Source organism: Thamnophis sirtalis, unplaced genomic scaffold (genome assembly GCF_051295495.1).
Source record: "Thamnophis sirtalis isolate CommonGarterSnake01/CBP01778 unplaced genomic scaffold, rThaSir2_p1.2 scaffold_11, whole genome shotgun sequence".
Classification (NCBI taxonomy): Eukaryota; Metazoa; Chordata; class Lepidosauria; order Squamata; family Natricidae; genus Thamnophis; species Thamnophis sirtalis.
Genome location: NW_028261391.1, coordinates 13,362,404 through 13,378,514, shown reverse-complemented (window position 1 = coordinate 13,378,514; position 16,111 = coordinate 13,362,404). Strand labels below are relative to the sequence as shown.

The following is a 16,111-nucleotide window of genomic DNA, read 5'->3' as shown; positions in this document are numbered from 1 at the left end:
GAGAGACGAGATGGGAAATTTACATGCTGTTCTGTGTCATCTGTTTTATCGATGAGCTATGAATTGTCCTCTGTTTAAGTGGAAGAACATCTCCATTTACAGAAATAAACTTGCAGATAGGTAACAATGCAATGATAACAATGAAGCGGTATTGCTGCAGAGCCGAGGTGGTGCAGTGGTTAGGGTGCAGTACTGCAGGCCACTTCAGCTGACTGTTATCTGCAGTTCAGCAGTTCTAATCTCACCAGCTCGAGGTTGACTCAGCCTTCCATCCTTCTGAGGTGGGTGAAATGAGGACCCAGACTGTGGGGGCGATATGCTGACTCTGTAAACCGCTTAGAGAGGGCTGAAAGCTCTATGAAGCAGTATATCAGTCTAACTGCTATTGCTATTGTTGTGCATACTACATATCATGTGCATGCATAAGCTGTTTAATGTGCTCATGCGAATGATGCCCATGGAAATAACATGTTGTGAATATATATAAATGACAAAATAACAGAGATGGGTTTAGTCACATGTAAAGACAAACAGGTTATTATCATACTAGTAATGTGAATAAAGCCGATTGTCAGCCTTGGCAATGATCTTTTTCGTTTCAGGGCTGCCACAGTTAATGCCTGGGAAAACAGGAGGGAGGATTGCAAGGAGTGATGGAGGATTAGCCAAAACAACATTCCTTTCTCTGGGAGTCAAGGACATTTGGCCTGCACCTAGAGTTTGTCTCCATTTGGGATGGTGAATTGATTGGACCATATGATGGACTTGTGGGTGCAGGGAATGGATCATTGACATTCTTTGGGGTGGGGAAATCCCGAAACTCTCAGATTCGGGTTTTCTCAGATGTGCCAATATGACATCTCTAAAAAAATGGAACTTTGAGGAACTTCAGGCCTCAGGGTCTTTTTTCATTAGGGGTGTTATTTGGAACCCTGACATAGATGTCTATGGATACCATCTGCCTATTCATTCCTAATATATAGAAAAAGAATATCCTAATCGATAATCCGTCTTTCTGTTTTTCTAGGCTGAAGTTTTTGACGTACAATATGGAAGTCCAGGAGATTTGCTCAGGATTAAACAGTTTACTAATGTGTCCAGCAAAATTGCTCTTTTGAAACTTGGACACATGCCTTTGCTATATAAGGTTAGTTCCAGATTTTCCCCTGTGCCTTTTTTCTTTCTTTCTGATTTTCGAATTGAAAGTAATAACTTGCAACTTGTGGTGTGGTTTTGTAAAGCTGTGTTTAATATTTTTATTTTTCTTCATTCCCAATGTTATAAATGTTATAAACCTTTTCTCTAATGAACTGATTTTATTTTTCCAAAAAAGAAAAAAAAAGACAGCTCTTTTTTAATTTATCAATTGATTCCTATGATAAAATGGAGTCTTCAATGTATACTTCATTTATATACCTCTGATACTTTAACTTTAACATTTTACTATATTTAATCTGTTGACCAAGAATTTAAAGAGGAGATAGTAACAGTTCTAGTTCAACTGACCTTGGTGGGCAGTGCAAAGTTATGAAATGGTACCTGTCAGCTTTGTATCTTTCTACATTGAGTTTCATAATACAGCATTCTAAACCAGCCAAAGGTACTTTAGCATATTATTAACCAAGATGAAAATCTTCTTCCTATCTACAGTAAATGCTCTCCAAATAAAAGAGATTTTAGAATTAGACATTGGGTTAGGAAGCTTTCTGCAACCCTTAGAGCAGGAGTGTTAAACTCAATTTCAGTGAGGGACACATCAAGGTTGTGTTTGATCTTGGGGGACAGGAGTGGGCGTGATCAACTCAAAGTGACTCATGTCGTGGTGCCTGTGGTGGCCTGAGCACTCTGCCAGTAAAAATGGGCGCCTGAGTTCCATTTTCAGCTGTGATAGCCTTCTGCAACCCTCTGCCAGCAAAAACGAAGCTCGGGAGGGCTGCCCGCAGTCTTGTGTCTAGCAATGCATTCCAACTCTTCCCCCTCCCCAACTGTGTGGCAACTGAGAAACAAGAAAATGGTTTCCGACAGATTCAGTTTGAAAGTGATACAGAGACCATTTCCAGTATCATTACACCACCAAAGCCTCTAGATTTGGGGTTGAAATCCATAACATTTCAATATGCTTTTGCTGCTTGTCAAGGGTTCCTGTGTTCTCCCTGGCTAAATCTCCTAAATAATACACCCAGAGATATAAACCATTACCAGTATTTTTCAGAGTATAAGACGCACTGGAGTGTAAGATGCACCAAGATTTTGAAGAGGTAAATTTTTTAAAAAGGTTTTTGCACTTTGCAGGCCTCCCAAAAATGGCCCATTTTTCGCAAAAATGGGCCCGTTTTTTTGTCCAAAAAAATGGCTGTGCATAGCCTTTAGGAGGCTTCTAGCCGGGGGGGTGGGGGCGGAATGAACAAAAATTGCCTATTTTTCCTCATTTATGCCCTCCCCAACCTCCAGGAGCACTCTGGAAGCCTCCTAAAGGCTCTGCACGGCTATTTTTGCAAAGAGAGCAGGGTTTGGGGAGGCCAAATATGCTGTATTCAGTATATAAGACGCACCCAGATTTTCACCCTCTATTTTGAGGGGAAAAGGTGTGTCTTATACTCCGAAAAATACAGAACTATAGTCATAAGATCACAACAACCATTTTGACTTTTCTGACTGTCCTCCTCACAAAGGTACCCCTGATTTCAAGTACTCCTGCCATGGATGGAATCAAAAGTGGGATAATAGCTTGAAGGCACTAAAGTGCCAATTAAGCTTTAGGAAAGGTATCAAACTCTTTAAGTTCTTTGTTTCTGCATGATGGTGCAGAATAATAAGAAAATCTATGGCAAAATGGTAAGGAAATCTATGCTACAAAAAAGAGATGCCAGCAATAGCAGATGATGTTTTATTGCACATTTGTCTTTCTTCGAACATGGACTTGTAGAGGGCTTATCTCCCATTTCTAAATTTTTTTCCGCATCCCACTGCTTCTTCCATCTGTTTTCTTTCCATAAAATAAATGTTAAGGAAGCAAAAATGGAAGTGCTGCACAACGTATTTTGATTGATCGCACTAGGAATTGAAACAGCCAATAAACAGGAGAAAGGAAGAAAACTGATCTTGGGAATATTAGCACAAAGCTTATAACAGTAGTCATTTTGAGATAGGGCTGAATCTCAATTTTTGTCAGCTTTTCATTTTTCTAGTCATAAGCCTGCATTCATTTGAAAATAATAAAAAATAATCATAAAACAGCAAAAGAAAAAAATGTCTGCATATCCTGGTGCTCCTAATTCCAAGACACATTTTTGCCTTACATGTGTTATATTTGTGATTATGTATTTTCCCCCCTAATGCATTACATTATTATTCTGTGTTATTTTCATGCAAATGTGATTATTTGTATACACTTTTCTCTAGTAACTGTTGTGGCCTACCAGTGGCCAGCGGAGCTGGCAGCAAATTCGGAGACTGAGGAGTTTGGGGAGGAACATGGGCCGATCCTAGAGTCTGGGGAAGGCTCTGATGAGGGCTCTGTGTGGGAGGCAGAGAGGGGGCCGGCATCCGTATGCCAGTTATCAGCAGCCTTCAGACATCTGTGAGGCAGACAAACAGCTGGAGCCTGTTCCCAGTGTGCTCATGCACAGAAGTACCAGACTAGTGGTGGGTTCTGGATCCCATTCCAACCGGTATGGTTGAAACGGGCCCAGCAGTGTACACATGGATGCACAGTATGTGCATGCATCTTAGCTCCTCTGCGCACTTCCGCGATGCTCCAGCTGCTCAGTGGAGCATTGCACAGGTGCTGTATGCGCCATGTGCATGCGTGGAAGCACCGAAGACTTAAAAGACCAGTAAGGAGTGTGGGCTGGCGGGTGGGCCCTCCGGAATACCATACCGGAACGTTATCTGGTGCTCCGGGCAGGTTCCGGTATGCCCGTACCAGGTCATACTGCCTGCAACTTACCACTGTGCCAGACGAAGAGAACAGCTAAAGAAAGGGGTCAATTTGAGATTAAGGCCACAGGTGGACAATGAAGGGCCTCTCCCAGAGGAAATAAAAGAGTAGCAAAAGGGAAGTGGAGTGTGCAGGAGACAATTAGTTCACTTAATTCGTTTGTGAGTCTCCGAGACTCCTTACCAAGTTTTGCTGATATTGGCCTGGCAATTCTCCAAGCCAGATAAGGTCTGTGACTGTAAATCCTCCTCTGAAAGACTTTGCTGTATGTAAATGAGCAGAATTCACAGTGAATTAATAAAAGTGGTTTTTGTCAGGACAAAGAGCTTCATGCTCTTGGGAAGCCTGGGTCAGAACAGTAACAACCATTTCATATCATTGAGAACCACCACATGTTACATGCAAAGTTCAGAGAAGTTTTGGAGAGTATTGAAATTGGGCGGGGGGGGGGTACATATTGGTCTGGAAATGTGTAGTTTTATTAGCATTACAAGGTGACCCAAATAAATTTGTCCCCAGTTCTTATTTGAGAGCAATTTCAGGTAGCTGTGCATTTCCCCCCCTAAAAACATTCCTTGCCTTTCAGAGTTATGATTTCAGGACATCACACAATTGAAACAAATCCATTTTCCCCTTCACCTTGGTCTCAAGTGGCATCATTTTATAAAGTCCACAGGAGCAGGAAGAAGAAAAATAGCAAAGATTTTATTTTTTTTAACAGCCGTGTAGTTAGAGATAGCCATGCTGTTTTCTATTGTTATGTGATCGGAGATCAGATTCTTCAACATCATTACTTATCCTGTTGGAGATTTAAACATGCCCCAAGGAGAAGCTCAACATATACACATTGTCTTTCTAACCTCCTCAAGTTTCAGGATCTTACTAGAGCCGAGGTGGCGCAGTGGTTAAATGCAGCACTGCAGGCTACTGCTAGATCAGCAGTTCAGCGGTTCAAATCTCACCGGCTCAGGGTTGACTCAGCCTTCCATCCTTCCGAGGTGGGTAAAATGAGGACCCAGATTGTTGGGGGCAATATGCTGACTCTCTGTAAACCGCTTAGAGAGGGCTGAAAGCCCTATGAAGCGGTATATAAGTCTACTGCTATTGCTATATTGCTATTGCTACTAGGTTTGTTGGATTGTCTCCAAAAGTCACTGCTTCCAGCTGTACTGAAATGGTGTGTGCCTCTTAAGAATAAATGCTATGAACTGTAATGGAATAAAGTTAGCAAAAAAAAAAGCAGTGGATACACAGTGCATTGCGTACTTTTAAAGACATTTAAAGATACTCATTGTTCTCCCTTTTAACTTATATCGCCGTTCACTGATGTAAGGGAATTTGCATGGTTTCCAGGTCTCTTCCAACCAGAAAATGTTATAATGTTATAACATAAAACATAACATATAAAATGCTATAAACACAACACTACTTCCCCCCCCCTTTTTATGACCCTGCAATTCCTTAATTCAGGGTACAGTCAGCGCAAATGAGTTTTTAGAGCCTGGATGCCATTCCTGACTATACAGAGACTGCAGCAACTATCTTTTTTCTTTGTGCCCTTACCTTGAATCGAACTCTAACCTTCCGAATGGAAGGTGAGCATCTTCACCACTAGGCCACTCTGCTACTGTAATACTCCTGATAGGGGAAAAAAACACAATGATAGCTCAGAATGGAACTGGAGGGGTCTTTGGTGCTCTCTGAGCTTGATAGTTTTCTTGCAGACATTTCATAGCCAAACTAGATAACATCATCAGTGCTAGAAGGGAGAGGGGTTTGTTCTTATATTTTAATGGCTTGCCCTGCCAGTGTTGGTGGGAGTGTTCTGGGTTGTTCTTTGGTTAGGCTGTTGTTTAATATTAGCTTGTTTGTGTACACTGGTGGATCCTTCATTGGATTATTGTTGACTTGATTGTTGGTCTAGTGTTATCTTGGTATCAATCTATGCTCATATTGGTAAGGAAGTGTTGGTCTGTTTGTTTCCTTTTGGGCTTTTTGATTGTCTCTTTTGTGTGGTATATAGATGCAGAGCACCTCCTTATTCCTAGGTGATATTTCTAGGGAAACCCCATTGGAAAAGTCATCTGAGATTATGATAGGGATAGACTTACACTGTAAAAATTATAAGTGCCTTACATCAAAACAGTCTCAAAAACTTACCAACAACCATTGCAATCATAAATGGACAACATTTATCTGAAATGGCATAGGGTTTCCTGCCTGAACAGGACGTTGGACTAGAAGACCTTGAAGGTCCCTTCCAACTCTTCTGTTCTGTTCTGTTCTGTACCCTACCCTACCCTACCCATGTAGCACACAAATCAACTAAAGCCTTCCAAAACAGCCTAAGTAACCAAAAGTCTCAGAAAAGGGAGGGGGAACATAGACATCTACATCATACAATGCAAGGATCGTGACAGACACTACTGTATGTAGGACAAACCAGCAGAAGACCAGCAGAGTCCATTCATCAACATCAACTAGCAGCCAGAAGACATGATGAAACTCTTTAATTTCACAACACCTGGACACACCGAATCATGGTTTCAACTGGGTAACTGTGAGCGTAGAAAGTAGCAATTTAAAAAATCCTGCTCACCTGATTTTAGTCAATGGCTGAGAAATGATGTGAAGACAATCTTCACATATAATCACAAATACAGTGAGTTTCTGGATATCACTCTTTTGTCAGGAATCTCTCTACTATCCTCTCCAAATAGGTTCCAAGGTCCATGTTTTAATTACTGCATAGAAATAAGTAATCATGAAGGAACTCTAATTTGAAAATTGGTTTTTAGAAAGGCTTGTTTAGAACATCAGCATAGGACTGCAGGCATATAGACATCACTTTAATGATGCATAACTAAATTTCATGGATATCACATTTTTAGTTTGCTGAGTTATTTGCTAACAAGTTAACATATGTCCAGGTAGCTGAATTTGGCAGATCACGAGAAAGTTAAAATTGATAGTTCTGTTTCATATTGATCATCACCGAATCCTAAGGAAATAAATTCCCTGAACATTTCATTTCCATTTTACTGTCGATAAAACTACATGGCCTCCTAGTAAGCAGGAGTCAAACTTAATTCAACAACTTTTAATGTATTACTTACAGCATTTCTCCAAAGATTATTATATTGCATTTTCTCAGAGATGAAAAAAGATTTTTTTAGTGTCCTCAAAAGACATAGATCTAGCACACATATACCCCACACAACCCTGTAATAATTTCTCAAGCATATCTTTTATCTTCAATCTAATCTTAACTTTTCCCTCTCGGGAAGTTGTTTACATCACATTTCCTAGCAGCATGTACTAGTTAGAAGAGATGCAATATCAGTAAATAATTTCCATCTCCCCCAGAAAAGTACCTTATTGGGATTTCTAGAGTCATTTCTTCAAACCATGGTTTATATCATAGTCTTCAGGGAAAAAAATATGATAATATTTAATTTGCTGTACAACTTGACCTTGCCTCCTGTCAGATTAGAACTGGTGGTGAAATGGTTGCTCTAATGGGCTGATTAAAGAGATACCCCCAATTCCATTTTTAAGACTTCTTTATGACAAATCCAAGATTAATTAGTCAAGGGAATCTGATAGCTGGACAAATTGCTTTTCTTCTTCAATAACCGTCTTTATCATCTTAATACCAAATTTGCTTCCTAATTGAATCGTATTGATGTGCGGTGAATTAGACCTGCTGCTTTAGGCATCAGGTAAGTTTTTAAGGTCTGCAAAAAAATAATAATTGTTATTTGTGGGGTCTTCCCACAGCAAAGTGATCTTTTATGTGGAGGTTTTTCCCAAAAAGATCCTATCCATATAAAATCCTTTGTAAAACTGGGATAGAAATAGCATTGGTTATTCAGCAGCTTCCATGGGCCTTACATGAAGTGGAGTATTTGGACCTATTTCCATGCAGGTTTCAGGCCTGGACACTGGATGGAAATAGCATTGGTTGCACCCTTGGATGACCTCCACTGGGAGCAGAAGAGAGGCAGTGCATATGTCCCTCCATCTATCCTTGTGAATGGAATGGAATGGAATGGAATAGAATAGAATAGAAAAATTGAATGGAATGGAATGGGATATGATAGGATAGGATAGGGTAGGATAGGATAGAATAGAATAGAATAGAATAGAATAGAATAGAATAGAATTCTTTATTGGCTAAGTGTAATTGGACACACAACGAATTTGTCTTCGGTGCATAAGCTCTCAGTGTACGTAAACATACATTCATCAAGAATCATAAGATACAACATTTAGTGATAGTCATAGGATTCTAAATAAGCAATCAAATCATACTAGGAAACTAAATAAAACAATATAAATCATAAAGATACAAGCAGCAAGGTTATAGTCATAAGTAGGAGGAGATAAGTAATAGGAAGGATGAGAATACAGTCTTAGCAAATAGTTTGACAGTGTTGTGGGAATTAGTTGTTTAGCAGAGTGATGGCATGTGAGGAAAAACCTGTACTTGTGTCTAATTGTTCTGGTGTGCAATTTTCTCCTTGACTCCTTGTTCTCCTTATTCCCACTGATATCATTGACCATGGTGTCCTGCTGAATCAGCTTCATGGGTTGGAAGTTGGTAGCACAATATTGGACTGGTTGTCTTCCTTCCTATAGAGCTCGTACCAGACAGCAGTGTTGATTGGGAATAGGAGGCCCCATCTGTGGCTTTTAATGTATGGGATTCTGAAGAGTTAGTACCCTCTCCATTTCTATTTAACATCTATATGAACATCTGTTTAACATCTATGAGATCATTCATCATCATGGGGTGAGGTATCATCATAATGCTGATAGTACTCAATTGTATATCTCTATCCTTGGTGAAAATAAGTGATGCTGTTGATGGGGCCTTTTGGATCAATGACTTCACCATGTCTGGTTCTAAATGACATGGCAATATTCCAGACAAACACACTGTGAAATCTGAAAATCTTTCTATACTCACAAGTGCTGCACAATGAACAGGTAGCAATTATGGGTAGGGTGTGTATCTTTGAACAATGCACCAGTTGTGGCCTTAATTGGGCGATGAGGATCTACACTTACTTGGGCCATGAGGGTCTACCCTGTGAGTCACTCACACTCTGGTCACCTACAAGATGTATTACTACAAAGTACTCTATACGCAGCTGCCCCTGAAAGCTTCAACTGGTGCAGGATGCAGCTGCACAGATAGTTATTTGTGCCTCTACAACTGGACATGTTACACCTCTGTTCCATTATCTGCATTAGTGCTGGTTTTAATTTTTAAAGCCCTACATGGAATGGGTCCAGTTTATTTAAGGGACTGCCTCTTTCCAATCACATGTACCCCAGTGACGTGCAGTCAGGGGTGGCAGGGGAGGCAGGGCCTCACCACTGTCATCATGAAAAGAAAAAAAATGTAAAAGGAAAAAGGCTGAGCTAGTTGCCGCCAGAGTCACCGTGGATGACTCTGCCTAGTGCTTAACTGTTTAAAAAGCTTCTAAAAAAGTGCCCTCTACAGGAGGAGGCGGGAGAACCACGTGCCTCATTTAGTCTTTATGATCACTTGAGCAGAGTTAAGCAAGGGTTAAAAGCCGAAAAATTCCTTATGTAGATGAGGCACTTGGTTCTCTCGCCTCCTCATGTAGAGGGCACTTTTTAAGAGGCTTTTTTAAACAGTTAAGTAGAGTCATCCATTGGAGGCTCTGGCAGCAGCTAACCCAGCCTGACCTCAGCAGCTCTTGCCTTTTTCCTTTTACATTTTTACATTTTCATCATGGCAGACAAGAGCAGAGTTGAAATCCTCTGTGAAACAGCTGGAAAAGGTACATGGGTCGGATGGAGGGAGGGGGGGAGGAATTCAAAATTAATGTAATTTGTAAGTAATTGTATTATTGTAAGTAATTTTTGTGTTGGTGTGTGTGTGTGTGTGTGTGTGTGTGTGTGTTTTACCTGCCTCTGCTGGTGCACGGGCTGGCACTTTTTTTATGTCGGACATAGTGACAGGGCTTTTGGACACAGTGGCAGGGCTTTAGAGGCAAAAGCCGCCCTGCCGCTATGTCTGACATAGAGGCGTCCTGCCTCTATGGTGGACACAGCGCTTGGGCATCCGAAAGCCCCGCCGCTGTGTCTGACATAGGGCGGCTTTTCCCCGCTTGCCTCACCAGCCATAAACCTCATCGCACGTCATTGATGTACCCATTCCATTAGGTCATTAAAAGGAATATATCGCAGGTTCCATCTGCTAAAGAGTTTCATTTGATGGGACCCAGATGACACAGCTTTATTTCTGTGGCTTCTGTGCTCTATAACACCAATCTTCCTCCAAAAGTACCTCCATCCCTGTTAGACTTTTGGGAGGCTCTGAAAACAGAGTGGGGAGGGAGGGAAGAGTTTGGATTGGATGGGCGAGGGATTGAACTAGATGATCTAAAAGGTCCCTTCCAATTTATTCTGTTAAGAGTAACATAGTTCTTCCAGCAACCTTGGGGGATCCCCTTGGTAATTTGTACGATAGTTGTATTTTGTTTAGATGAGTATTTTATTTATAGTATCTTATTTATCTTGTTTTTATTTGTTTTGAAAGTGTTTTGATTGTCATGATATTATTTTAAATATTGGTTGTATGTTGCCCAGAGTCACATTTAGTGAGAAGGACAGCTTATATAAATGTGATAAATAAATACTCAGGAACCTGAAGGCAATGTCTTCCGTGGAATATCATGAATTTAAATCAGCCTTGATTCTAAATTGCTCTACCAATTTCTCTAAATGGGAACTTTTAACTAATCTCAAAACTGAACTAATGTTCCCAAAACACTAATTCTTTTTGAAAAGTAACAATTTTTGTTTAGAAAAAAATATGACAGACAAAGAAAATCTCACATTCTAGACAATCATAAATTGAAGTGCACAATCTCTGTCTTGGACCAGGCCAACTCTTTCCTGAAGCACCAAATCAAATCCTGGATCATAGTGTATATGCTTTACATGGGGATGCCTTTGAAAAACATCTGGATTCTGCATCTGGGTGAAAATGAGCAAATTATTAGAGTTTCTTGATTTCTACATATTAGATGTAAGGTTTCCTAAAAATGCCCTAATTGATTCGTGAGTACCATGAGTATCAAGTCAAATTTCAATACAAAGCTAGTCATTTATTAAGAGCAGTGGTTCCCAAACTTGGCAACTTTAAGACTTGTGGACTTCAACTCCCAGAATTCTCCAGCCAGCTCTGGAGTTGAAGTCCACAAGTCTTAAAGTTGCCAAGTTTGGGAACCACTGATTAAGAGCATCATAGGCAAGATCTTTTCGCAGTCAAGTCTAAGCTTTGTTTGATTTATAGCTGAACTTTACCCCTGTTCCTTCCCTCCCCTCAGTCTGTGTCATAAATCACATTTCCCTGTGAGATGCATTCCTCCCAAGCCTGCTGCAGTAATCTGAGATCTGACTGCCGCTGACAGTATGCGTGGACTGCACTCCCCCTCCTTATCTCACCATGACAATTCTGGGAGTTGATATTAGATACTCCATTTTCCAACCCGCACTGATGATCAAAACGTTTATGGGTTCAATTTAATTCAAGGTGTAGGTGATCTTCATGGCTTGCAGCTAGGCTAGTTGTTGGTTTGCTTCTCCTTGATTGTCCCTATCATAGCATTAACAATAGCATTTAGGCTTATATATTATCCCATAGTGTTTTACACAATTCTGGGCAGTTTACAATGTAGATATATTGCTTCCAACAATCTGGATTGTCATTTTATTGACCTTGGTGTAATGGCAAAATCAGGGTCTGCCTTTCTACTTACGTAAGAATAGGAGACGACACCTTTCCAGAGGAGAGGGATTTGTTTATTATTGAATGCATTCAAGAGACCAGTAGATTTTCACCTAGCTGATCTGATTTAGGTACATTTTGACAGAGTTTTTATACCTTTGAAATGGTTATTACAAATCATATAGACGTCATATAGGCGTGCACTTCTCCAGGTCATAACTTCTCACCTAAGTCAGCACAAGGTTATTTCGGGTAGATTACAAATATTTAAGGAAAATTACAATACATGATTCCCAAACCACAATAGGGAAGTAAAGTGAAACTAAAAGAGAAGTGAATCTTGGTTACTCATGCAGAAAGAGGAAAAGTCAGAACGCTACTCAGATATATTGCTAAAAATATGGCTAACCTATAGCTTGTTTACAAGTTGAACTCTGGTTATCATAAACTGTGCTCTATGACTAAGGTAATGTGGTTAGCTGCCCACCCAGTCTTTCCTACTTGCAAAAACTATTTTCCTGTTTTCAAACAGAAAGAAATAGGTTCCTTATTTCTTTTCTTTAGGTGAAGGAGCATAAGCAGAGTTTCAATTTTTAAGCTTTTGAGTTAGAATTAAGACAAGTAGCCTGATTAAGTATTGAGGGGTTCAATGGTGGACCCCATGCTATTTCATTGGAAGGATGGAAGGCTGATTCAACAAGCCTCCATCAGGATCCAGGCTCTGGACTGCAATACTGCAGTTTAACCACTGCATCACCAGGGCGCCACCCCAATCGGCAGCAGCATAAGAGGCGTACTGTGGGTCTTATCAATTAAAGAGTTTATCTTTAAATAAACCCTTTATTAAAGAGATGCAATTAAGGTTGCCCAAGGTTGTCCAGACTCCATATCCATTCCTATTATCTAATTTTGAAAGTTTGCTTGCTGAAAAGACACCAAGAATGGTTCATGGGACTTACCTGGCTAAGCTTACATTTAAAGCTTCTCAGTTCACACAGCCATCCACTTTTCTTTCATGCCAGAAAGACAAATTACCGTATTTTTTGGAGTATAAGATGCACCAAGATTTTGAAAAGGCAAATTGTAAAAGTTTTTGCTCTCTTCAAACCTCTCAAAAAAGGGCATGCATAGCCTTTAAGGAAGGCTTAAAGACTTCTCCTGGGAGTTGGGGGGGGGCAAAAATGAGCAAAAAGTGGCCCGTTTTCACTCATTTTAGTCCTCCCCAGCCCCCAGGAACACTCCGGAAGCCTCCTAAAGGCTATGCACGGCCATTTTTGCAAAGGGGGGGCGGGGTTTCGGGAGGCCAAAAATGCTGTATTCAGTGTATAAGATGCACCCAGATTTTCAACCTCTTTTTTGAGGGGAAAATATGTGTCTTATATTCCGAAAAATATGGTAATCATTCCTGCAATTTCTCAACCTACAAAAGAGACGTCTCTTTCTTAACTTTATTCTTGAGGTACTTCAAGATTTTCTTTGAAATTCTCTTCTTTCTGATATATTGATATTTGGTGGCAGCAAAAAATATGATTTCTGGTAATGTTTTCTTTTGTTCTACTTCCTCCCCCATTCATTTCCAATCCCAATACTTCACAATTCATTTTTTTTAAATCCAGTAGGGCGGCTGCAGATTTCTAAAGGCATACTTAAATATGCTATTCTTTCACCACCTGGCAACCACTAAAAATAACTGGTAGGTTTAACGTACATTGAGTCTATATCAAGAACAGTATAAAAACAATACAACAAATACCATACTTTAACTATATTATCTCATCCAAAATTGTCTTCTCCTTGAGAAGAAACTTAAAATGCAAATTCTTGTTCATCAAATTGAATAAAAGCTGGTAGAAAATAAACACAGGAGAGATTTTCCGCATAGCACAAAAAATAAAATGCATTTAATTAAAATGACACTTAATCTTCCCTCAAAAACAATTAGGATTAGAAGAAAAAGCAGCTCTCAGTATGTAAATCTGAAGTAACTTCAAAATTCTTATCCATTTGCCGAACAAATAGTAATTTAAAGCTGCGTTGGATTTGAACTAGCAGAACGATTCAGGATAATTTACCCGCAAAATCTAATACCAGATCAAGGGGTGGATCTTCATGGTGGTCAATTGATATTGATAATTGTTCCTGTTTATACTGACTTCTAATTCCTCAGCATCTGTGATCAAGGCAGGAGGAAAACCTGCTACCCATAATTGGTTTAAAATTCACAGACTGGTGAATCTCAGACATTGGTGTAGTATCACAGAATAACAGAGTTGGAAGGGACCTTGGAGGTCTTCTAGTCCAACTCCTGCTCAAGCAAGAAACCCTATTTCATTTCAGACAAATGGTTGCCCAATCTCTTAAAAAATCTCAAGTATTAGAGCACCCACACTTCCTGCAGTTGTGATTAATTGTTAATCCTATAGGAAGGATTAACTGATTAAATGTTCTAACTGTCAGAAAATTTCTCCTTAGTTCAAGGTTGCTTCTCTTCTTGATTTCTATCCATTTCTTCTTGTCTTGCCTTCTGGTGCTTTGGAGAATATCTCAACTCCTTCTTCTTTGTGGCAGCCCCTGAGATATCAGGACTATCATGTCTAGTCCTTCTTTTCATTAAACTAGACATGCCCAGTTCCATATGTTTTAGCCTCCAGTCCCCTTCTAGCAGTAGATGGCGTGGTACTTGATGCTTCATTGCAATTAGTTGAAACCCCCTCCCCTCTTCTTTGCGGTAACCTCTTAGATGTTGGAAGACTGCCATCATATCAACCTTAATCCTTCTTTTCATTAAACTAGACATACCCAATTCTTGCAACTATTCTTCAGATGTTTTAGCCTCCAGTCCCCTGATCATCTTTGTTGCTCTTCTCTGCACTCTTTCTAGAGTCTCCACATCTTTTTTAACATCGTGGCGACCAAAGCTGGATTCAATTTTCTTACTTTCTTTCCCTATTTTTTTAAAATTGGTTCATCAGCCAACTGCTAAAGATTTAAATCCTAATTGCACATTAGACAGCACTGCTATTTTTCTGGGATTAAAAAAAGATGTCTGGCTTAAAAATGTACATTATTCCCATGTTATTCTGCGTAATTGCACTGTCCTTCCCTTAAAGAAAATTATATATTGATTTTGTTTCTTTGCAAGAGCTGAGACACCCACAGCACAAACAGTTTACGTGCATAAGGTGAGTGATAACGTGATTGAATACTGCAGCAGAGAAATGTAATGCTACTTGCTCTGGGACCTCGGCTTTATTTCCTCAGAAGATGAAGGCCTTTCAGGGGACTTTTTCTGGATATTAAAATTCTCCCTTTTCTTCCACTGGTCCTCCTAAGGACCAAAGCCTCGGTCTCAGATGGAAAAGGGGAAGCAGTATAAAAATAATATGCCAGCTTTCACATTATTTTCTTGACCTCCTGGAGGTATGCTGACAACTGCATTAAATTTAGATTGCAATGGCAACCTCCCAGTCTGTGACTTATGACATATATTTAGCCACCAGAGCTGCCATTTACATTTTCCATAGAGTTTGGAATCCACTTGTCCAGTTTGAAAAATTAATATGGCAGCTCGCAGCAACCTCAAGCCACAATCCAATTAAGTGACCAAAAAGCCAATCAAAAGGGTCTAATTATGGCACCATTTGAAAGTTTAGATTTCATGCCACTGTGGGAAATGAATAATGTATGCCGGAAAACAACTAAGGGACAAATTTTGGCACACAAATCCCATAAATAAACCCCATAAAGGCATTCCCTATACATGCCAATATTAAGATCCAAAAGGCCAATTTGAATCTGCTTTCTTTCAGTCTCTGTAGCTCCTTGTTATTATCAAAAATTAAAGATGGACACAGATAGAAACAATCACATCAGCTATTTTCCAAAGCACCTGAAGGCCAGACAAGGAATAATGGATGGAAACTGAACAAGGAGAGATTAAACCTGGAAAAAAGAAGAAAATTTCTGACAATTGAAATCAACCAATGGAACAGAAGTTGCCTTCTGAAGTTGTGGGAGCTTCATTACTTGAGACTTTCAAGAAGAGATTGGACTGCCATTTGTCAGAAATGGCGTAGAGTCTCCTGCTTGGGCTAGAGGTTGGACTAGATGACCTACAAGGTCCCTTCCAATTCTGTTAATCAGAGTACATGAGACCTAAAAAGTATTGAAACAATTAAACAGTTCTTCTAGGGAGTAAAAATAGTGGAAGGCAATGCTTTTTTTTTGTTTCTTTTACTTTTCACTGCAACAACATTATAGTCTAATCTATTTTGGATTTTTTTATTGAAAATTTTAAAAAGCTTTTACAGATATTTACCTCCCTCTCCCACCCTCCCCATCTGAGCCCATCTCCCCCCGACCCCCCCTCCCGACTTCCCAGAGCAAATACAGGGTATAAA

At 39.8% G+C, this 16,111-nt stretch overlaps 1 protein-coding gene across 5 annotated transcripts in view; it reads left to right on the top strand.

Annotated features, from left to right (window-relative positions):
- NAALADL2 (N-acetylated alpha-linked acidic dipeptidase like 2) overlaps positions 1 to 16,111 on the top strand; it is an 897,010-nt gene that overhangs the window by 537,087 nt on the left and 343,812 nt on the right. For all 5 annotated transcript variants that reach the window (XM_087725225.1, XM_087725222.1, XM_087725221.1 and 2 more), the window contains exon 4: positions 1,028 to 1,147. In XM_087725225.1, coding sequence (XP_087581351.1) covers positions 1,028 to 1,147 — 120 coding nt within the window. The remainder of the gene's footprint in view (positions 1 to 1,027; positions 1,148 to 16,111) is intronic.